This window comes from Pteropus vampyrus, unplaced genomic scaffold (genome assembly GCF_000151845.1).
Source record: "Pteropus vampyrus isolate Shadow unplaced genomic scaffold, Pvam_2.0 Scaffold90, whole genome shotgun sequence".
Classification (NCBI taxonomy): Eukaryota; Metazoa; Chordata; class Mammalia; order Chiroptera; family Pteropodidae; genus Pteropus; species Pteropus vampyrus.
In genome coordinates this window covers 1-22,584 of record NW_011888871.1, presented here as the reverse complement: position 1 = coordinate 22,584, position 22,584 = coordinate 1, and the positions used below count along the sequence as shown (strand labels likewise).

At 60.4% G+C, this 22,584-nt stretch overlaps 1 protein-coding gene across 1 annotated transcript; it reads left to right on the top strand.

Moving 5' to 3' along the window:
• Positions 1–286: 286 nt before the first annotated feature.
• Positions 287–21,920, top strand: LOC105294591 (dynein assembly factor 5, axonemal-like). Its single transcript, XM_023532750.1, has 13 exons — positions 287–343; positions 900–1,940; positions 4,025–4,149; positions 4,515–4,633; positions 7,522–7,754; positions 8,271–8,483; positions 9,680–9,823; positions 10,873–11,041; positions 13,504–13,651; positions 16,319–16,469; positions 17,139–17,295; positions 18,216–18,404; positions 21,117–21,920. The coding sequence occupies exons 1-13, from the start codon at positions 287–289 to the stop codon at positions 21,251–21,253; spliced, it is 2,883 nt and encodes a 960-aa protein (XP_023388518.1). The 3' UTR covers positions 21,254–21,920.
• Positions 21,921–22,584: the final 664 nt, after the last annotated feature.

The window sequence follows — 22,584 nt, the reverse complement described above, 5'->3', positions numbered from 1 at the left end:
TCTGATAGCTGCCCCTCGCCGGAGCGACTGTAACCCAGCTCGTTCCGGGAACACTTTAAGAAACACCACTCCCGTCTTTCGCTTCACGGAGTCCAGCTGTCTTCTCTCTGGGTTGGACCAATGTCCGGGGTGGGGTGGGGGGTGGGGCTTTCATCTTGCTTCCCTTTGATCCATTCCTCGTTATCGGAAACGCCAGTCTGATCAGGGCATTCCCTTCCGCTGAGTGGCCGTGTCCGCAGCATCTTGCCCCCTTACCTCACCTTGTTGTCTTGGGCTGGAGTGGAACATGGTAGAGGAGGCCCCTAGTGAGTCCCACCGGGAAGGCTTACTGGAGGAGCTGAAGGTCCGTGATGGGCGGTCAGGAGGGAGCAAGCCTTGAGGAATAAGCTCCGCAGATCTGAGGAGCAAACAGCAGGCCAAGGCGACTGGAGGGCAGGAGGAGCTAGCAAGGCCGCGGTGGGGGTTTGAGTCTAGTATTTAGTGGAATGGGGAGCCGGAGGAGGGTGCGAAGGGGCTCCATAGGCCTCGAGTCCGGTATTTAAAAGATCCTGGAGAACGGGTTTTGGCCGTGGCAGTAGAGGGGATGAGGAAGCCGGTAGGCGGCCATAATTAAGCCACATTTAGATGGCACTGACTAGGACTTGGGTGGGGCAGTCTGCCAACAGAGATGGAGGAAAACGGTCGGGATGTGTTGAAGGTAGAGCTAGCAGGATTTCCTGTTGAATTTGGTGGGGGTGACGGAGAAGGAGGTCGGAGACCACGGAGGAACAGGGCCTAAGGCCATGTCGACGTTTCCGTTCGGGGTCGTGCTAAGCTTGGGTTGAATTGCGCCGCTTTCTAGTGGAGCTGGGGAAGAGACGGGCCGGAGATGGCCGCTGGGAATTAGAAGCTGCTGACGATGTTCTCGTCGACCCTCAGCCGCCTCTCCCTGGTCCGTGCCCGGCCGGGTGGACTGCTTCTCATGCTTCTGGCTGTCGCTTGTTCCCTCACTGCATTGTCAGTTCCTGGAGGGCAGGGCTGTGCCTCCGTGTGTCCCCGGCACACAGCACGGTGTCTGCCAGGAGGCGGTGCTCCCTGACTGTGGCGTGAAGCACTGTTTGCTTGAAGCATCTCCCCCTTTCAACACCATCCTCGCTGCCGCGCCCACACTGGGTGAGGGGCTGTCCCCTGGACCCCTCACGGGTCCCATCACACGGGCAGCAGCAGATCAAGAACTTGCCCGAACTTTCACCGCGCTAGCCAGCGGCAGAGCTGAGGCCAGAACGCCAAAACCAGGGGGTCAGCCTGGTCCTCCCGAAGTCCCTCTGGTTCTGACTCTGGGGGCTTCACAGACGGGGAGTGCAGTGGCCTTGCCTAAAGCGAGCGGTGCTGGTCCAGCTCCCTGCAGTAGCATCTGGCTTCGGGCACAGCTGGATGTGGCACTGGGACAGTGTCCTCTTGGCTCTGTTGCCTTTTGGTCAACAGCCCCCCGGGCACCCGCTGCGGCTGTCAGCAGCGCCAGGCTCCCCCCTCACGGCCCTGTCTTCGGGGGAGCTGGGCTCCAGGCCCCAGTCTTTTCTCGTCAGCCCCCCGGCCTGAGTCATAGAGCTGCCCTTTGGGTCCCACTCGGGTCCCTGCGCCTCTCCTGGTGCCGAGTGCGTGGTTGGCCGAGCCACGTGCCTGCCTGCGGCGGGGACCTCGGCGGGGAGGAGGGCCTGGGCGGGGGCCGGGCACAGCGGGAGCAGCCCTGCGAACTGCTGGCCTTCCGCCCCGCAGACCACTTCCACATGCAGTCGGAGTCTCTCATCGGGCCCCTGATGCAGACCATCGCCCACCAGCACTGGAAGGTTCGGGTGGCCGTCATCGAGGCCACGGGCACCGTGATCCAGTTCGGCAGCGGGAAGTCCGTGGACGACGTGCTTCCTCACTTTGCTCAGCGGCTCTTTGACGACGTCCCCCAGGTAGCGGGGCCCTCCAGGCAGTGCCTGCTCCCAACCGGAAGCGCGCCAGTGTGCGGCTCCTAACTCACTTCGTTTCCTTTTTTTTAGGCTGTTAATTGCCCGGCGGACGGGCTTTTGTTCGTTCCCGTTCCCGGTTTTTCTGTTTCACTTGGGAAACTGGGGCGCGCTGCCTTGTCTTAGGACACCTGTCATTCTTAGTTCTGAGGACTGTGGAGGGGGACCGTTTCCTCCCAGGAAAAATGTCAGGGCTGGTGCTTCCACCGCTGGCAGAAGCGTCTCCAGAGTGTCCGCCACCGAGGCCGACTTAAGGGAAAGCTGTGATGGTTGGCAAACCAGGCCTAGGGGCAAGGGGCTGTGCTGGGGTAACTCGCTCCGTTGGACTGTGGGTCCCCCAACTTAGGCTGTTGCAGGCGGGTCCCAGCCCAACACCCTGGGCCCGCAGACCTGACTCCGGAGGAGTCTGACTCAAGCGGCGTGTTGGCCGTTTTGAATCGAACGTTCCCTGCTTAGTCTGTCACTTGGCAGCCCTGTCCAGTGCCGTTTTCTGAACTGAGAGAAGAGGCTGGTTTGTCTCATGCTGACAGGAGCTTGCAGGTGTCCGGCGGCACCAGCTTGAGCTGGTGGGAGAGGCCAGTCTGGGACTGGGGGTGGCTCAGAAGCTATCCCTTGGAGAGGTAGCGAGAAGCCTGAGGTCTCCTCCTACAAAAGAGCCCCGACCTTCGAGGATGCCTGAGTGTGGGGTGTGGGGCCCTGCAGAAGCCCATGCCCCCTGAGCTGCGGCCGGCATGTCCAGTCACAGAGCTGGACCCAGATTCCCCTGGACACTCGTGTGTTGCCTCTCCCAGGCCCTGCAGTGTGGGCCTCTCTAGCATGTGGCCCCTGCCAGCAGGATTCCGAGTGTCCCCAGCTCACAATATTAACTGAACTTCGAGTTTGCGTCTTACCACAGTTTTATGACAAGTGCGACCCTACATGGAGGCCTTTTACCACCCAGTTTTTAACGTTGTAGCTCGTTAAAGTAGCTTAGTGCCTGATGTTGTTGCTAATTGCACCGGTAGCCTAGCTTTGGGCCCTTCCGCTGCTCCCCCTGAGTGGGGGTTGCGAGCCTGGAGCTGCTGAGCTGTTCCTGCCCTCAGGCTCTATGCCGCTTTCTTTCCTTGTAAGAAGCGGGGTGACGTGGATCCTGTCGTCCCCTCTGTTCTCCAGACGGGAGGGTGAGCTTCCGAGAGACGGGGCCGCTGGCCCCGGGTCCCAGAGCCTCAGGGCCATGCCAGGTGGGCTCCACTGGTTTCTAAGCCTTGCAGGGGCCATGGCCGAGCAGCCCACCCCGAATCCTCGTGTGTGCTGCTGGGGCGCAGTCAGCCCTGTGAGCAGTGGTGTTGGAGGGCCCATGGCAGCTGGGGCCACCTCACCCGAAATGCCCGGTGCCTCCCACTGGCAGCTCCAGCCAGCGTCAGACACAAGGCCACGGGCCCCTTCCTTGGTGGGACAGCCCTATGGGGCCATCCCACTCTGGAGCCCCTGAGGGGTCAGGTGAGTGGGGCTTAAGCCAGGCCACACCTCTGCCCTGCTTCTGCCCCCCGCCCTCAGCACCCATCACTCCATCTGTCATCCAGGGTCCAGTCTCAGGCTCCGCTCCGGGGCTGGGCGTCCAGCACAGGGTGTTTCTGGAGCATGTTCCTTCCCTGTGGTGGGCACGGTCTGCAGAGCTGTACGTGTCACCTTTTCAGGCAGCCCGCAGCAGGGGCTCCCCGCTGGCTCCCCCGGGAGGCCCTGGGGCGGTGTGGCCCTGGCACGCCGCCATCGCCCAGCCTGGCCGGGGGTCGCCACACAGGGGACGTCGCACACGGGCCACGCAGCTTCGTGCCTGAGGCTGTGCCGGGGTTGGAGGCCGCAGGCCTGAGCCTGTGAGACACTGTGGCCCTGACACCCTCCAGCTTGAGGTGCGGGCGGCTGAGCCGAGCGCCTAGAGCTGGCCCGGGGCCAGGGCAGAGTGGCTGACCCCGGGCCAGAGCACTCCTGTGGCGCGTCCCCATGGGCGCCAGCGCTGCCCCACACACCCACTGTGCTCCCCTTGCATGCAGGTCCGACGGGCGGTGACGTGCGTGGTGGGGGGCTGGCTGCTGGACCTGCGGGACCGCTACTCTTTCTTCCCCAAGCTCATCCCACTGCTGCTCAGCAGCCTGGACGACGAGATGCCAGAGATTGTGTAAGTGCCCCGGTGGCTCGGTGCCCGGGGCCCTGGGCGACCGTCAGCCTCCCACCCCAGGTAGGGCCCGTGGCCCAGCACGCCCACAGCAGTGTGGCTTCCCTTGCCTTCTGGCTGCAGGGACCTGCTCTTCCCAAATGTCGTTGGCAGTAATGGCTGTTCCTTTTGCTTCAGGGTCTGTCACAGAAGCCCGCCCTGTGCCCGCCCGTCCACCTGTGCTGGGAGGTTGTGGCCCAGAAGGGTCTCTGTGGCGTTTGAAGTATAATTTTGCCCCTTTAACACTTCGGGCATAGAAACCAGTCAGCAGACCCACAATGCCCCCCGCCTCCCGTGGGTCCCCTCCCCACCCGTGTCTCTGTCCTCAGGTGCACGGCGGCCAGCCTCTGGGAGAGGGCTGGCCTGCAGTGGCAGCAGGAGAACGAGGATGACCTCAAGGACAAGCTCGACTTCGCCCAGCCGCCTCCCGCCCATCACCCCTCTCCAGGTGAGCCCAGCCTGCACAGGACGGTGACGCAGCGGGGGTGCAGGAAGGGGCCCCCTCTGTCCTGGGCGGGGCCAGCGCTGGTGTAAGTGGTATGGCTTCTATGGGTGTGCAAGTGACCACGGGAACCTGCCCCAGGAGGCCCTGTGTGCGAGCTATGACACATGGCGAGCTGTGAGGCACAGGGCGGATGGCTGCTGGTGGCAGAAATTTTAGAGACAGACGGTGCTTTGTCATTCTACAAAAACAACATCTTTTGTAAGTGTCACCTGAAGAAGCGAACACAGGGTCCGGGGAAGGCGTGAGCCCCGTGGGGCGTGACTCCCGCGCTCAGACAGACGCCCGTGCTGATCCCCGCTTCCTCTGTCCTCCCGCTCATCGCGGTCCCGGCCACATGCACGTGCGTGCCGGGGCACATTCGCGGCCCCATACCTCCCAGCGCCCGCGTCGGGGCTGAGCCCTCGGCCGCACACTCTCGTGTCCCTGTCCTGGAAACCGCTTTCTCACGTGGGGACTGAGTGTGTTCCGGTTGTAGTGGGTCACATGCCTTTGTCACCACAGCCTTTCTGCGGGGTGTTTTCTAAGTGCAGTGACGGGCAGGTGCCTGCCGGCAAGGACAGGTGGTGAAGAGGCAGCGAGTCAGGCAGAGCGCGTGTGTGAGGTGCGAGGCCGTCGTGTTCACTTGTGAAACAAACTGGCTTTACAGAGCCCTGTACCTCGTCTCGTAACTGCCGCTCTGGCAAGGCTGGGCCAGCTGGCGAGTCGTCCGTCCGCCCTTTGGCCGGCTTGTCCGCTCAGGTTCTTAGAAGCTTCTCGCTGGTGAACGTGTTGCAGTTCTGTTTCATGAGTGACGGCTGAGCTGCTCTCTGCACCTAGGACATTGTCGTCCCGACCTCAGGGCGTTCCCGGACTCCCCTGCTGCCACCCTGCATGGCAAGGACCCTGCACTGTTCCTGACTGGAAAATCATCAGGCCCGCAGAGGGGTTTGGACCTGCAGAAGCCAGACCCTCGTCCAGCACGGTGTGGCCACCGCGGGGCCCTCTGGGCGGCTCTCGAGAAGTCGAACGCGCACTCCCTGTGCAATCCAGCCATGTCCAGCCGGGGTGTGTGCGCACGTGCACACCAGCCCCATGTGGGGACAACCCAGGCATCCTTCACCTGGGGACGGGATGGACAGGCTGTGGTACATCCAGGCATAGAATGTCATTCGCCATAACAAGGAGGCAGTTCTCATACACGCTGCAACGTGGGCGAACCTCAGACGCCATGCTCATTTGTAGGAAATCTCCAGAAAAGACACAGCTAGAGACACGGAAAACATTCCAGGGGTCCCCAGGCAGGTGCGGGAGCTCCGCGCCTAGCACACCTGGGACCTGTTGGGCAAATAATGGTTGAAAATGCTGAGTGCCGTAAAGAAAAATGCACGTGCCCTCAGGTCAGACATCCTACCGGCGGAGGCCTTGCCCAGAAGACCGGGAACCGCTCCGTGTGGTTTCAGCTCAGGCAGAGCAGGAGCGGTGGGGTCGGACAGGCAGGCGCGGGGACAGCCGATCGCTGAGCAGGTGCAGACCGTGCGGCGAGAAGGCTGGTCTTCAGCAGCGGGGATGGAATGGTTGGATCTGCAGAGAGCGAAGCTGGACCCGTCCCTCCCATGCTGCACACGCGTTTACCCCAGACACGTCACGGACTTGGAGGGAAGACGCAGACCTGCACCATCCAGGACAAAGCCTTTGCGACCTTGGGCTGGGCAAAGCTCTCACAGGCTCATCAAAAGCACACTCCGGGAAGGGATGAACTGGCTAATCGGACCTGTCGAAATAGAAAGTGCTGCTCTTTCAGAGACGTGACGCGAGTGGAAACACAGTGCAGACCTAGCGAAAATATTTCCAAATTATACAAGAGTTTGTGTTCCAAATACAGAAAGAACATTAAAAACAATAAGAAAAAAAATCTACTTTTTTCATGGGCAGAAAAAGGATGAAAAGAGTTCCATGAAGAAGAGGCACAGCTGGCAAATGAGTCCACGAAGACGCTCCTTGTCACCCATCAGGACGAAAGTGAGGACCGCACAGAGAGGCCACCGTCGCCCCGGCGGTGTGGCTGTGAGGCCGGCCACATGGAGCTCCGGCCAGCTCCCGGGGGCTGGAGCTCCCGCGCACGCCGGTGGGGGCGTGAAACGTGGAGCCCCTGGAGCGCCGGGGCGGTGCCTTACGTGTCGCGTGCGCCCGCGCCCTGCAGCCCAGGCGTCGCGCTGCTGGGAGCCAACCGGGAAGTGAAAGCAGCGTCCACTCGGGCGTGTGCGTGAATGCTCGCCATGCCATCGGCCCCGCAGACAGCTCAGGTGGCCGCCAGCAGGCAGCTGGCCGGCTCCCTGCTCTCCACACCCTGGGATGCTGCTCGGCAGCGAGGGGTCTGCGCAGCAGTACGCGGGGCCAGAGTCACGGACGACCTCGCAAAGTGAAAGAAGCCAGACAAAAAGAGTGCATCCTCTGCAATTCCACCTCAGAAAATTCTAGAACACGCGTTCGTGTGCAGTGACAGGGAGCAGACCTGTGGTCGCCAGGTGGGGGCATCACAAGGGCGCAGGAGACTTTGGGGTGATGGACGCGACTGCTCTTGATCGCAGGGGTGGCCACAGGAGGATCCAGAGCTTGACCAGTTACACACGCTCAGTGCATGCGGCCGTCGTGTGTCACGGACACCTCCGCATCGCCGTAGTGGTGGAAACCATGACGCTGTCCTCACTCCTGACTTTAGAGCGGTTCGAATGTCAAGGCCTCAGAGTAGGACTTGCAGGCGCACCTCAGAGGAGCGCACAGTAACTTACGTTCTGTGGCGTCACTGAGCTGTTTGTGAACATCACAGTTTGTTCCTGATTTTTTTCATCCAGAGAACCGCCCAGCGTTGGGCTGTCGGGAGCTCGTCTTCAGAAACCTCTCCAAGATCCTTCCCGCCATCTGTCACGACATCGCCGACTGGGTGGTGGGGACCAGGGTGAAGTCCGCACAGCTGCTGGCAGTGCTGCTGCTCCACGCCGAGGACCACATCACGCAGCACCTCGAGGTCCTGCTCCGGATGCTGCTCCGGGCCTGTGCCGACGAGGAGGCAGCCGTGGTCAGCAGTGTGAGTCACCCTTCCCACCCTCGCGGAGCTGTTTGGGGCGGGTCTGCAAATCCTGACAACCCCGAGCCGCCGTGGAGTCACCTCCACGCCGAGACCCGGAGTGCTTCGTCACCCCGAGGACACCCACCCCACGCCCAGCCCCTGACACCACCAATCTGCTCTCGGTCCTGTAACCTGTCTCCTCGAGGGTGGTGTACACATGGAACTGGGTCCCTGGGGGTTGGTGCTTTCGTGCACCCTGACGGCCGAGGCCCACCCAGTGGCGCGTCCACAGCCCCACCTCAGCACCGAGCGCCCCAGGTGTGGGCACAGCACGTGCCGCCCTGCATCGAGTGTCGGCCGTGGGGAGCAGACAGAGGGGGCCTCCCGCCAGCCTCTCCCAGAGAGGCTCCAGGGGCCTCTGGTCCCCCAGTGTTTACTGGGGGCACAGGAGCGACGCCCCGGAAGTGCCGAGAGCAGCAGCGCTGGCGCGGGGGGCGCCCCTCAGCTCTCCCTCCCCCTCCCCCTCCCCCGCAGGGCACGCGGTCCGCGGAGCTGGTCGGGGCCTTCGTCAGCCCGGACGTGTTTCTGAGGTTGATCTGGCCGATGCTGAAGAAGTCGCCCTCCCCCGCTGGCCTCCTGGTCCTCGCTGCCATCGTCCGGGGCTGCCCGAGAGAAGCCCTCCGGCCCCACGTGAAGGCCATCGCCATGGAGCTGGCCCAGGCTCCCATCTGTCAAGGGTCTGAGAGCGTAAGTGCGTGGGGACGGGTGCGAGGCAGAGGGCGCGTCACGCTGGACGGCGGGTGCGTGCCCGGCCAGTCGCTCTCTGAACACAGCGCTGTCGTTACGAGTAAGTGCAGCTCGGGGACCGGGTGCTGCCGCTGACCCTGTCCTGTTGGGGGCCCCGCTTGCCTCCTGCCTGATTCTGCATCGTCCAGCACGGAGGCCACCGGCACGAAACGAAGCAGAGTAAAGATGCATTCCCCAGCCACACTGGCCGCGTGCCCCGTGCCATGTGTGGCCGGGGCGCCGTGTGCAGCCGTGCTGGGCAGAGCTCTCGTGGATGCGTCGGGGGGCTCCAGGGGGGTTCCAGAGCCGGTTCGGAACGTGGAACCCGTCCGCTAACTAGCCGAATGATCAGGAAACTTTCCCGCACTCCCCCTTAGTGAAAGCGTGAGAGCGTGTGCTCCTGTATGCGTGCGCTCGTTTACTCACGAATCGTGTCTGTGAGTTGCGTTCGTGACCCCGGTCCCGTCCTTCATGGAGGACACGTGGCACGGACGTGCAGGGGGCCTTCTCCGGTGATGCCACGAAGGGTTCCGATCTGGCCCCGCCCACCCCGGCCCTGTTTTATGGATGACCCAGCGGCAGTGGGAGGGGGGTGGTCGGCTGCTCCCCGCTGAGACGTCACCTTGCCCCTTGTGGGTCGGGAAGCACTTTTTGAACCGTGGGGTTTTATCGTTGTTAAAAGTGAGCACTGTAGGAACGTCCGCGGAGCGCGTGCGTGGGGCGGAAGACGGGCTCGGCCCGTCCCCTCTCGGCGGGTTTCAGCTCCTGCCTCGTGCGCCTCCCTCCACCTTTTCCTGGAACTTGGGGGGTGGGGTGGAGAGCTGCGTGTTTGAAACAGCCCAGACGCGCGGTCATCTCACTCGTAGACCCTGCGTCACCAGTTAGCGCTGCGAACACGTAAGGACTTTTTAGAACGTCGCTGAAGTACCAGCGCGCAGTTGGCAGCGTTAACGCACGCCCCTCAGCTCCCGGTCCGTATTCAGCTCCCCGTTGTCTGAGAGAGTGCCCGAAGGCTGACGTGTTCGAACCAGGCTCTGTGGCCGTCTCTCCAGGGTGGTGGCAGTGGCGGTGGCCTTGGGCCGGCCCTTGGCCAGGGTGGGCAGTGGGCGGCGGGCGGCAGCCCTGGAGCGTGGCTGACGCCGCCACTCCGTCCCCAGCTCCTGTATGGCGAGAACCTGCTGCTGTGCGTGCAGGCTTTGGTGGCAGTGTGCCGTGAAGACTGTAGGGCGTCCAGCCTGCAGCTCATGGAGGTGCTGGTGACCGTCATGGCCCTCGCGGGAGCCACGAGCCTGGGCGACCAGGTGAGCCTGGGGGGCGCGGGTGACGGCGCGTCTCTGCACCTCTGCTCTTGCTGCCCAGGCCTCGGGCTGCCTGGCGAGGCTGGCCTCCGGCGACGCTGGCCTTCACCGCTCACAGCTTAGGTCCCCCCTAACCGCCAGTTTGTTACGGTGTCCCAGCGTGAGGACAGCAACTTAGCCCGCTGCAGAGGGGCCCTGAATGTGGAAAGGCACGCACGCGGGGCCCGGGTCGGGACAGAAGGCGCGGCACAGTTCCCCTGTGCCGCCCGCCAGCTCTGCACTTAGGCTCGCACCCTGTGGCGTGCACCCCCACGGGCCCGCGTGTCCTGCCGCTTCTCCTGGAGCTGAGCCCCGGCTCCCGTGGTTCTCCCGAGGGCCCTCAGCCGGTCCCCAGGCCAGGCCTGTGGGGCAGGAGGCCGCGACACCGTAGCAGGGCGGCTCAGCGCCCTCCCTGCCCTCCCGGGCCTCTCCTCGAAGGCCTCCCTTCTGAGAGCTGTGTCTCAGCAGGTGGCTCTCACTGGCGGGCTGTAACACTGGTGGCCACCGTCGGCACATAGCGACTGCAGACCAGACGGGCCCCGAGGGGAAGCGGGGGGCACGGGGCCGGGTCTCGTCTTCCTCACCCTCGGTCCCCAGAGCCATGCGTTGCTGTCCCCCACAGGCTTGGTCGAAGTAAGAGCCTATCAGAGGGGACGCGGGAGGGTCTCTGCGCACAGAGTTGGTCTGTCCAGTGTAGTCTTCTGGTGGGCCGAGCTGCTGGCACCCCAGCTCCCCGCTGCAGGGCACGAGGACACGGGGCTCGGTGCTTCGGCGCAGGCGCGTGGTCTGCTTTCCGGCCTGTGGCGCAGCGGGCGCTCCCATGACACAAACGGGAGCCACAGAGCCAGCGCCCGCTCCTGGCCCCGTGCGCGCTGCCAAGGGCCTCCGCCCTGTCCCTCCCTCACCGGGGACGCGTCCAGAGCCTGCGCTGCCAGCAGGCTGTGCCCCTGAGCCCTCAGGGTCCCCGTGGGCTATGAGCGTGAGGCCGCCCCAGCCCCTGACTGGCCTTTCAGGTTCAGCAGACCATGGACGCACTGGCCGCAGTGGACAACGGGGGTGACAGCCAGGACCTCTACCGAGATCACACGGGCCCTCTGCTGGAGTGGCTGGGCGCGTCCCAGCACGACTGGACTGTCCACTCTGCAGAACTCCAGCAATTTAACGTGCTGGTCACCCACGCAGGTGAGCCCCCCGAAACGCGCCCCCGGCCGGGTTTGGGCCACCCTGCCCCCCAGGTGTTCAGAGGTTTCGGCGTGAACCAGGGTGCCACAGACTGAGCTACAATGAACCAAAGTTCTTTTTTCAAAGCAACTCGCAGTCACTCACCTGTGGAGAACGAGCATCTTAAGGAGCAGTCCTGCTTTTTGGGGTGCAGGGGGCTGTGCTGGAGCTTCAGCTGCACGTCCTCGGGGCGCATGTGAAGACGTGGTCCCTCACGGCCGCGGGAGCGCTTTGTCCTCCTCCCGAGACCAGCTTGGCTCCTGGTCTGCGTCCTAAGTCAGCCGTTCCCCGAGGCAGACGGTGTTGTGTTATGGGGTGCAGACTTGGGCACTTTAACTGTCTTCGTCGGGGAAACCACGGCAACCCCGCGCGTGCCCCGTGCTTCCAGGGCGGGGCGCTCATCCCCTCACTGACAGCTGACGACAGTTCCGCGTCCTGTGGGCTGTGGACCGGCACACACTGTCTCCTGGTGCCCCGCCCCTCGTCTCCGCGGGCCAGGAGGCGCTGTGACTGTGCCCTGGATCCGCAGGGTCCCTGCTGTGCCTGACTGTGTCACCATGACCTGTCATTGTGCCCGGAGAGTTTCCACCACCTAAGCTGGCCCCTCTCAGGACCCCGGTACCATGAGACCTGAAAAGCTCAAAATGGTTTGCAAAGCCATGTTTTCACACCTGAGAAGAAAACTCAGCTGTTTGCCAGCAGACGCTGTGAGACTGCTTCACGACCTCGGCCTTCATGTCCTTACCAGCACCCTGTCGGAGGAACTGTCACCCCCGTTTCACAGAAGAGGAAGCTGAAGGCACAGAGAGCGTCAGTGGCTGGCCTGGGGCCACACAGCTGGCAAGCTGAAGCCGCAGTGCAAGGCAGCGTGGGGAGCAGCCTGAGTTTGTGCCGCTGGAGCCGTCACTGTGCTCAGACCGTTTATCCGGCAGGCACACCGATGGGACTTGTCCTGAGGAAATGGCGCTAGTCGCAGAGAGCCAGGTGCCCCATTCAGCGGGTAGAACTTAGTAGCAGAAATTGGAAGTGGCCTGGTTACTTATAGGAAGTCACTGCGTAATCGTCTTCAGAAGGGCCCGGGCAGCCACCTCCACACCGTCAGCCTTTGGAGCAGCGTGGGACACGCGTGTGTGCCATGTGGCACCTGTGCACACGCGTGGCACGTGGGTGGTTAGCACTGGGAAGGACCGTACCATCAAGTGTCAGTGTGCGGTGTTGGTGTTTTTAGCTTTCGGAATACCGAGTGGCCCACTTCAAGAGCCCTGTGAGGGCCATCCATGGGAGGGCAGCAGATGGAGCCTTTTCTTGACGTGCCCGTCACACGCACTGTGGACCTTCGGTCTCCTGCCGGGCGTTATTTCCAGGGGCCCACGCAGCCATCGGACCCACTGCGCTCAGCATGTGCTCGGCTCGCACCAGGGACTGGAACCTTTGCCTGGCGCTTGGTGTCGTGTGTACACACTGGACACTCGATGTCCCTCACTGTACCACAGGCATTGACAAACGCCCCACCACCATGAGGAGGCTTCTTACGGCTCCTGGGAACATCTGATGCAGACACGGGTGTTGGATGGTGTGCTCAGCGCTGGTCTGTAGAGGGCTAGCAGACTGCAGAAGTCAGCCCGGCACGAGAGGGGACCAGGTGCTCACTGAACCGGGGTCTCGTCCCCAGTGCGACGGGGAAGAAAAGCCACAAGGTCTGAGTGCACACAGGCACAGTCTCATGCTCACCCTGCCGTCCCGGACAGTTCCCACGATCTAAATGGGGCAGTGTCTGCTTTCTCCACAGGCCCCCAGGAGCTCCAGGTAGACGAGCTGGCTCCCTCCAGCCGCACTCCCTCTGGCCCGGCCTGCGGCCAGGGGTCCAGGTGGAGGCGGGTCTGCCTGCTCCGAGCTCTTACAGAACTAGTGGCTGTGCTGTGCATTGGGTGGGCTCAGAGTGACCGGCTCAGTCTAGAGCGCAGCCCCATCTGTGGGGACAGCCCGGCGGGGCGACCCCAGCCCCGATGCGGCGAGTCTCCAGGCCGAGCACCACTGGCCGAGTCCGAAACCTCCGTGGCGGGGAGAACCACATCCGTCCCTCCTTCGAGCACCCAGTCTGGAAACGGGGCTCTGCCGCCCGGTTCGGGGGTGAATAGTAAACAACTCAGCTGTTCTGAGTAGCTGGTTTTACTCTACCTTTTGTTGCTCGACTAATTTTTTTTAAGAATTTGGAAAAGCAAGACAATAGAAAGTTCACATATTGAACAATTGGAGTGATGCGAGGGTTGAGTTGACGAGCACGTCCGGGAGCCCGGAGCGGGGGCCGTGGCCCACGTGCCTGTGCTGCGGGTGGGGGGGGGAGCGGCCGTGCCTGTGCCGCGGGTGGGGGGGAGCGGCCGGGCCTGTGCTGCGGGCCCAGCCCCACCGGCTCTGTGTTGCAGGCCCGGCCCTCGGGGAGGCGCTGCCGCACCTCGTCCCCCTGCTCAGGAGCTGCCTCCAGCCGGCCAGAGACCCACAGATGCGCCTCAAGCTGCTCTCCGCCCTGTCCCGGGTGCTGCTGGACGCGAGGGAGACCGTGGACTCGCGAGGGTAGGTGCTCCGCCCACGCTGCCCGCACCCCACCCCGCTCTGCGCCGAGACCCCCCCCCGCAGCCCCCCTCAGGTGGGAAGTGGAGTGGTCTCTGCTGCCTGCAGCTCGTGTTCCCCCGGATGCACAACGAGGTCTCGGCAGTGAGCGCACCAGAGACACCGAATCGAAGTCGCTGTGGTGCGGCCGCTAAAATTCCATCGAACAAAAAGTTCTAGGGAACGTTAACTATTAATGGCTCGTGCGTTAGTTTTAAAAGGCTCTGGTGCCTTCGCAACCCGAGAGAATTGATCGAATCGCTGCCGATGGTTAAAGCGTGGAGGGAGGGGCTTTTAAGCTGCGTTCCAACTGTGGCTTCGAAGTAAAGGACGAGGAGCAAGCGGCCAGAGGTAGAACCGATGGGTCCAGGCAGCCTGGGGCAGCGCCCCCCGAATCCCCGGGACGCCCAGACAAGACACAGGCCTCGCTGTGGGGCAGAGACACCCCGGGCCCTGCGGGTCCCCTTTGTTAAGCCGGCAGGGCTGGGTGGGTTGGTGGGGCGTGCGGGCTCACGGGCCTAGTCGCTGGGTGAGCTGTGAGCTGTCTGGGGGTGGCCGTCCCCGAGAGGGAGCAGATCAACCAGAGGCCTGCTTTGTCGTTGACGCGCAGTGACCGTCCCGCACGGAAATGGCCGGGCCGGTGAGACGTCTCCGAGTGCCGCTCTGGTCTCTCTGTCGGGCCCCCAGCCAGACACCCTACTGCAAGAAATTTGACTTCCTGCTTGTCTGCAAAGGCGTCAAGGCTTAGGAGGGACCATAGGAGCTGTCGAGCGCGGCGCTGGCAGCTGCCCCGTCAGTAGGCACGGGTGACCTGCGAGGCCCTGTGCACGCCGTCCAGGCCCCGTCCCCTCGGAAGCTGCACTCGGCCATGGCCCTGAGGGCACTTAACCTGCGGAGTCCCGCCTCAGAGTTTGGACCGCGCTCCCGAAAGAAACTGCGTGAAGACCTCACGGAAGAAAACCGGGACTGGGAGAAGAAAGGTGCTCGATCCGCAGTGATTTAGGTGAAGGGTCAGCAGCTCTACAGACGGGAAGGCTGACGGGAAGAGTGTCCGCTTGGTTTCGATCTTTAGGGTTGTGGGATGGTAGGGGATAAACTACGTCACTGACTCTGCTGAAACGGACAGACCCTCATCCGTCAGAGCATGCGCTCATCGGATCAGCGTTTTCGGGCGCCTGTGTGGCTTGTGGGTCCTGCTCCGAGGGTGGACAGAGGGCAGGTGCCTGGGGAGAGGCTGGCTTCTGGCCCCAGGAGGTTCTGCCTGGGACACGCCAGTCAAAAAGGCTTCCACGAGCCTCGTTAATGTGCCGCAGAAGTCCTGAGGGAACAGCAGGGACACTGGGGTCCCAGTTTGAGGACAGCCCCTTCCGGAGAATCGCCCCCTAGGCTAGAGAGCAGTTCCCTTTATGAACAGGGGGTGCTCCTTCCGCAGAGCGCCCCAGAAAGAGGCGGTGTCCCCTCGGGCTCCTGTCCTGCTGTGGGGACCCCCTGGAGGCCACCTGGCCCATTTTCTGCAGTTGCTTCGTGCAGGGACGTTTGTCCAGCTCCCGCCCGCGGGCTCGGTCCCACGGGGGAGCGGGCCCGGCGGCCGTGTGTGCACGGGCTCCCCGCCTCTGGGGGCCTGACCCGCACAGGGCGCGTCTCCCTGTGTACGTTGGAGTCTAGCGCTCTTACTGCCTGGCGTGCTGACACCTCAGAGGGCGGTCCAGACTGCAGCCGGACACCGCGCGTGGCCGCTGCCCGTCTCCCAGGGCCAGCGCGTGGCCCTCAGGCTCTCCCAGCCACCTCGAAGGACAGCAGGCAGGGCAGAGTCCTTCCAGAGGGTCCTCTTGTAAGTCACTCTGCAGGAAACAGCTCTTTGCTTAAGAATTAAAGCACGTTGAAAACCTGATTGAACTGACTGAGCCACAGGAGCCCGGTGCACTGGCGCACCTGCTCCCTTACCTTCCTGGCTGGCTCTGGAGCGCCCCCTGCTGGAAGCAGCGGAGAATGCCGGCGCCCTCGCCCCCTGCACCGCGTCCTTCTGAAGCAGCTGAGTTTGCCACGCGGAACGTGCCTCTGGAACATGCTTTGCAATTACGCTGGGAAATAAACTAATGAATTACTCATTCAACCGCATACACGTCGATCTGAGGGCAGAGGCCTGTGGGTGCAGTAGGACCTGGCAGCAGCGCTGGCACTTGTCTCCGGGCGGTGAGGTGCCCACCACAGGGCCCTGCAGTACTGAGCCACCAGCCACGTGGAGACTTGGTGGGCCGGGGCTCTGCTGGCCTGGTCGATGCTCCTGGAGACGTGTACTCGGGTGTAGCCTTGGCTCCTCCTCAGAGCTGGAGGACAGGTGAGCCCCTCCACAGCAAGGCGGGACGGAGGCTGGAAATATACCTGGGGTTCTCTGGAGTTCGAGACCTGTGGCTGGTCCCAGGAGAGGCCCACAGGAGCTCCGGGGACTGCAGCCTGGCCCTGACGGCCACCTGCTGCGGGAAGCAGAGGGCTCTTGCTGGGGGTCCACTTCCCGTTTCGTTGCTGCCTTCTGTTTGGCCTTTTCCTCTCTGCCAGGTTCCTTCCCAAACCCAAACGTTTCTTCACGGAGAGTCTGCCCCTCCTCACCAGCCTTCTCGTGTTTCCCTGCAGGCAGTTGCACAGCTACCTGGACACCGTGATAAAGGACATCTTGGTCCCCAATCTGCAGTGGCACGCAGGGAGAACGGCCGCGGCCATCCGCACGGCGGCTGTGTCCTGCCTCTGGGCGCTGGTCAGCTGCGAGGCGCTGTCTGCCACACAGGTGGGGCTCGGGCGTCCTGGGCCGCTGCAGGCGGGCACGGCTGCCTGCGGCTCCCTGGCCTCGCCGGGAAGCGTTTCGTTTCCTTCGGCCATCTCGGAGGTTTTCTTAGGTTTGCATATCGAACGTTACTCTTAAGACAAAGAATTTAATCGCAGGCATATGTGTTTTTGCTGCGTTCATGCCTTCACGTGAAACGCCTCGCCAGGTGCTCACCTGTGTGAGCGCCCCTCCTGCTGGGCAGACCGGTGCTCACCTGTGTGGGTGCCCCTCCTGCTGGGCAGACCAGTGGTCACCTGTGTGAGCGCCCCTCCCGCTGGGCAGACCGGTGGTCACCTGTGTGAGCGCCCCTCCTGCTGGGCAGACCGCTGGTCGAAGGAAAAATGCCCCTTGTACTTTCTTGGACACAGTACACAGTCACGCGAGTAAGTAGCAGGCTGCGTAGGGTTTCTGCCACAGCAAGACTTTGTGAATAATGGACTTTTAAAAGTCAAGTGACCACGTTAAAAACTGTTCAAATTGTCTAGATTTTAAAATCGAGCTTCAAGTCCACGTCTTGTGTAGGAATTCCAGAACTGCATCCCCGACGCCGTTATGTTTGCGTCGGAACCAGGTCCGTGGTACTGCGCAGGCGCCGTCAGCATGTCCCGTCTCCTGTTTGTCCTGTCGCAGATACTGGACGTGCAGGAGACACTGATGCCCCAAGTTCTGAGCACCCTGGAAGAAGATTCTCAGATGACTCGACTAACTTCCTGCCGAATCATTAACGTATTTTTGAAAACCTCTGGTGGTGCGATTGATCCAGATAAATTCATCAAGATTTATCCTGGTAGGACATTTTTCTTTACCAAAGCACATGTATGCATTTGTTTGACAGCTGTTTCTTTGATAGGAAAAATAGAAAATGCTGCTTTGACTTCTAGTCACGTCGGTTCCATGACAGATAAAACGTCACTGAACAGCTAACAATGCAAGAGACAAGACAGATCTGTAGACCAGAAGTGGGGTGCAGGGGACCCAGCAGAAGCAGGGCAGGAACTCGGGTTCCCGCAACAGCCAGGGGTGCAGGCCCCGCCTAGGGGCCCCCTCGGAGCAGGAGCTGGGGCCAGCCTCCGTGTGTGGCTTGCCCACCGCCCTTGAAACCCCCGTGTCACTGCCTCTGGACCCCGAGCCCCAGACAAATCCCAGACCAAAGCAGCCGCGAGCGAGTGGTAAGCGCAAGTGGCCTGCAAACAGGCTCCTGAGGCTTGGCAGCACCGGCCTGAGAGGGACAGCAGATGTCCCCAGCCCTAGACCGGGCTGTGACTTACAGTGCCACCTCAGTTACTTTTCTAGAATGTGTTTGACATCCTCAAAAAGCTAAAAGTAACGTCCATTGAAAAACAAATTGGAAATCAAAAAGGTAGGAATTCAGAGCAGGTCACGTGACAAAGAGTGCCCAGGAATCCGAAGCACCACCCCAGGAGCCGTCCCAAGGGGCCGAGGTCAGAGGTCAGAGGTCAGGTCGGGGTGCGGGGCTGCGGTTTCCCATTTTTAAACCAGTTTTCATCGTCTGTGCTGTTTGCCACGGACGTTTAGTAATTTTTAAAAGATAGTTTTAAGAATTCCTGGAAATGAACAGTTGCACTGGGCGGACTGCACCGGGTGGGGCAGAGGCCGAGTTCTGAGCTGAAGGGCCGCGATTGGCCTTTGAGGGGGGGGTGACCCTGCCACCCGCTCACCCCCCTCTACCCCCCACTCTCCTTCCAGAACTGCTGAAGCGCCTTGACGACATTTCCAACGAAGTGAGGCTTGCAGCCGCCTCCGCCTTGGCCACGTGGCTGGAGTGTGTCAGGAAGGACAAGAAGGCTCACTACCAGGGCGACATCCAGTTCCTGTACCGGGAGCTCCTGCTGCACCTGGATGACCCCGAGGGCGCCGTGCAGGACGCCATCCTGGGTAAGCGTCGCGGAGACCCGACACTGAGTCCCTTCCCTGTGTCGAGGGCATTAGCACAGTCCTTCCAGCAGGGGGCGGTGGTCCCCTGGGGCCCAGTCCCGGCACCCCAAAGGCCGTGGTCTCCCTCAGTTACGGCCTGTGATGGTTACCGTAGTGGGAATTCAAGTGGAGCAGATTCTAAGACGTTTATCAATTTGTTTAAAATAACAGGCCCATTCCATAGTAACATGAATAAGATGTGTTTTTGAAAGATGTATTCTCCAAATCAAAGCAATGAGCAGGAAGGGTGTCACTGTTTTACATCTTTGCAAATCTTTTTAACGTCTAGCTTGGTAGAAGGCACCTAGATTTTGTCACCTACTTCTGCGCAGGGCGGTTGTCACACAGTGTTCTGGTCAAAACACAGGACGAAATCTCGCCTCACACAGACGTGCAGGTGGGAGAGGGCGTTTTACAGCCGTCCGGGTGAGCGTGGCCTCGCTGACCCCACGCCTGAACCGGCCGCGTGGTCGTCGTCTGAGCGTTGCGGGGCGGTAGGCCCACACCACTGTGCCACCGCGCCGGGGACGCTCGGGCCCGTGGGCCTGTCCTGCACCTCAGCTGCATGCATCGGTAACGCTGCGGTCTGGCCGCTTGGAAAGGGACACGGTTGAATCGTGCGTCTTCTGTGTCACGTTTGTTAGCATCAAGCTCAGAAGAGTCTTGGGAAGAAAAGCTTCTGGAACATGTCATGCCCGTGGTGGCAGAAACAAGATTTTTGTAACTGTAATTTCTGCTCGAAAGCTTAAATTCTATCAGCGGCCACAAATACGGTCACTTCACTCATTATCGAGAAGATGTCCTGCCTGGTTCCCAAGTCTCAATACCCGAGTCTGTCAGTCGTTTGTCCGTGGTCGTCCCGTCCAGTGAACGTGGTGTTCCCGGAAAGCTGCTGGCTCTGCCGCCGCCCGAGGCCACACGTCCGATCCCCACACAGCGTCAGGTCGTTCAGGAGACGCTGAAAGGCCCAGGGTGTCCACCGATCCTTGCAGCAGCCCCCGAACGCGTGAAGCGAGGAGCTGCGACAAACGGCCAATAAGTAGATTGGATTGGCGTGGGGTTTGGAACCTACTCACACGACCCGGAAGAAAGGAGGGCGGGAGGGTAGGGACGGGAGCGAAAGGAAACAGGCCGCCGGCCGAGTCCAGCGTGGCAGCAGCCCAGCGAGTGGTGGTTTCTATTTTTCAGTTACAGTGACATTCGGTATTATTGATATTGGTTTCAGGTGCACAGCAGAGTGGTTAGATGTCTGCGTGACTTAGAAAGTGATCCCCCAGTCCGCCTCGTATCCAGCTGGCACCGTAACTGGTTATTACAGTATCATCGACTATATTCCCCATGCTGCAGTTCACACCCCGTGACTGTGCCGTGTCTGCCCGTCTGCACTTGATCCCGTCGCCGTTTTCACCCAGCCCCCGGCCCCTCCCGCTGGCAGTCGTCAGTCCGTTCTCTTTATGAATCTGTTCTCATCTCATTTGTTTATTTTGTTCTTCAGACTCCACACATACGTGAGATCGTGAGGTCACATGGTGTTTGTCTTTCTCCGCCTGACTTACCTCATTTAGCCTAATACCCTCTGGGTCCATCTCTGTCGTTGCAGTTGTAAAATGTCATTCGTTTCTGTGGCTGAGGAATATCCCGGTGTATATGTGTATCACAGCTTTTAGATCCAGTCGTCTGTCGATGGGCACTTAGGATGCTTCTGTATCTCGGCTATTGTGACTGCGCTGCCACGAACATGGGGTGAACGTATCTTTTTGAATGAGTGTTTTGGATTTCTTTGGATAAATACTCAGAAGCGGAATGAATTTGCTGAGGAACCTCCACGCTGTTTTGCGTAGTGGCCGCGCTAACTCGCATTCCCGGCAGCAGTGCACGAGGTCCCTTTTCCCCGTGTCCTCGCCAACACTGGTTTTATGATTTATCGATGACGGCCATTCCGACAGGTGTGAGGTGATATCCTTGTGGTTTGAATGTGCGTTTCTCTGACGATTAGTGACCTCGAGCATCTTTGCGTATGTTCTTTGGCCATCTTTATGTCCTCTTTGGAGAAATACCTATTCAAGTCCTTCGCCCATTTTTTAATCGGATCGTTTGGTTTTTTTGGTGCTGGGTCATAGGAGTCCCTTGTATATTTTGGATATTAACCGCATAGTGGATGTATCGTTGGTGAAGATCTTCTGCTCGGGGGCTTGTCCTCTCGTTTTGTTTCCCTCACTGTGTGGAGCTTTTTAGTTTGGGGTAGTCCCATTTGTTTATTTTTTTCTTTTGTTGCCTTTGCCCGAGGAGAGACCTCCAAAAAGATGCTGCTGAGAACGACGTCAGGAGTTTAGTGCCTTTGATTTCTTGTAGGCGTTTTACGTTTCGGGTCTTCCGTTTAAGTCTAATCCATTTGTAGTTTGTTCTTATGATGGAAGAAGGTGTCCAGTTTCGTTTTTTGCATGTATCTGTCCAGTTTTCCCAGCGCAAGTCATCGACCTGGCTGTCCTTCCTGTCGCGTGTTCTTGCCTCCTTCGTCATAGATTAAACGACCATACAGGCGTGGGTTGATTTCTGGGCTCTCTGTTGTGTTCCATTGATCTGTGCGGCTGTTCTCAGGCCAGCACCGTGCTGTTGGATTTCTATAACCTTGTGTTGGTTGAATGTGCATTTCTGGCGTTTGCTGTTTTGCAGGGGTGCTCAAAGCAGGCAGCGTCCTGTTCCCTGACGCCCTGCTGAGGGAGACGGAGGCTGTCATCCACAAGCATCGCTCCCCCGCCTACTGTGAGCAGCTCCTGCAGCACGTGCGGGCCGGGCCGCCTGCTCAGTGACGGGCCGGGAGCAGAGCCGTCGGTGCTGCAGCTGGAGGGGGGAGCGGACCCCAGCGGGCGCCTCTGTGTCAGCAGCCGAGAGCACGCACAAGGGGACTGGCGGCGAGGAGGGTGTATTTCTCAGGAAAATGCCCCGTGTCCTCCTGGGGCGTGTTCCAGACCCAGCAGTTCCGGAAACAACATGCACGGAGTGGCTCTATGTGCTTATGTCGTTCTACGCGGTTCATCGAGAGGTCTGCCAAAAACCTGCAGCTACTTTAAAATAAAACTAAACGCCGCTACGCACACTGGCAGCCAGGCCAGCTCGCGCTCCGGGTTCCGGGGTCACTGGCTCCAGTGCCCACCAAGAATGTTCTCGACAGTTTTTCTAAAAAAGCCAAAGGGATTCGAAGGGAATTGCTTGCTTGCTTTAGATTCTGTCCACTGACGTTCAGCGTCTCAGTGAACAGCCTAAGAAGAGTTCGAAATCCTAAGAACGATCATCAGTGAAATTTTTCCCATTTAAAACATACTGGAACTTAAAATGTTATACGGCTATAGTCGGTCACAGTGTTTTTTTCTTAGGTCAGTAATGCTAAGTGTTGAAAGTAGAATATTTAATCAGATATAATTTTGGTTGTTGTCTTACAAGTAGCAGTAAAATAAAATTGTATTTTATTCTCCAGAAGTTTCTACACCCAAGTGCCTAAAAGGTTTCAATTGAAGTAGTTATGATTTCCATATGTTAACATAAGGGGAGATGCTGTATGAATTTTTCAACAAATAGTAACATTTATGCTTTGCTATTTGAAATTTAATTAAAAATATTTATTATTATTTCATATGCCTGTCTTTGTGTGTTTTGATAACTGACACTTGTAGAAATCGCTCATCTTTTCCTTAGATTGAACCCCAGGGTGCACCCAGCCTCCCGCATGCCGGGCTCTGCAGTCTGCCTCAGCTCATTGCAGTGTCCTCTCTGGCCGCCAGGTGGCAGGAGCTCCGCACAGAGGGTCACCGGGGCGTGGGCCAGGCTGCCGTGGGCTGGGGCGGCTGTGGGGGGGTGGCTCTGGCACTAGACAGTGGGGTCGCTGCTGCCCAGACCCCCGGGGCCACGTCCCCTGGCTGCACTGCCATCACCCTGAGGTCGGACTGCTGAGCCCTGAGTCTGATTGGTGGGCACAGGGATCTGGGAGGCCCTCAAGTGCGGTCTTGCTCACGCAATAGTTCCCAAACTGCCCTTTGCCTTCTGTCCCCTCTGCCTGTTCCCTCCTCAGCATCACCTGAAACCTGTTAAAACTGCCAGCTGTTGGCCGCAGCCCACAACTGCCCACTGAGCCCTCCGGGGGACC

Coding starts and splice junctions, on each gene's coding strand:
- LOC105294591 (XM_023532750.1), top strand. CDS start 287: ATGGTAGAGGAGGCCCCTAGTGAGTCCCACCGGGAAGGCTTACTGGAG. Junction 8,484..9,679: donor TCTGTCAAGGGTCTGAGAGC/GTAAGTGCGTGG, acceptor CTCCGTCCCCAG/CTCCTGTATGGCGAGAACCT. Junction 9,824..10,872: donor CCACGAGCCTGGGCGACCAG/GTGAGCCTGGGG, acceptor CTGGCCTTTCAG/GTTCAGCAGACCATGGACGC.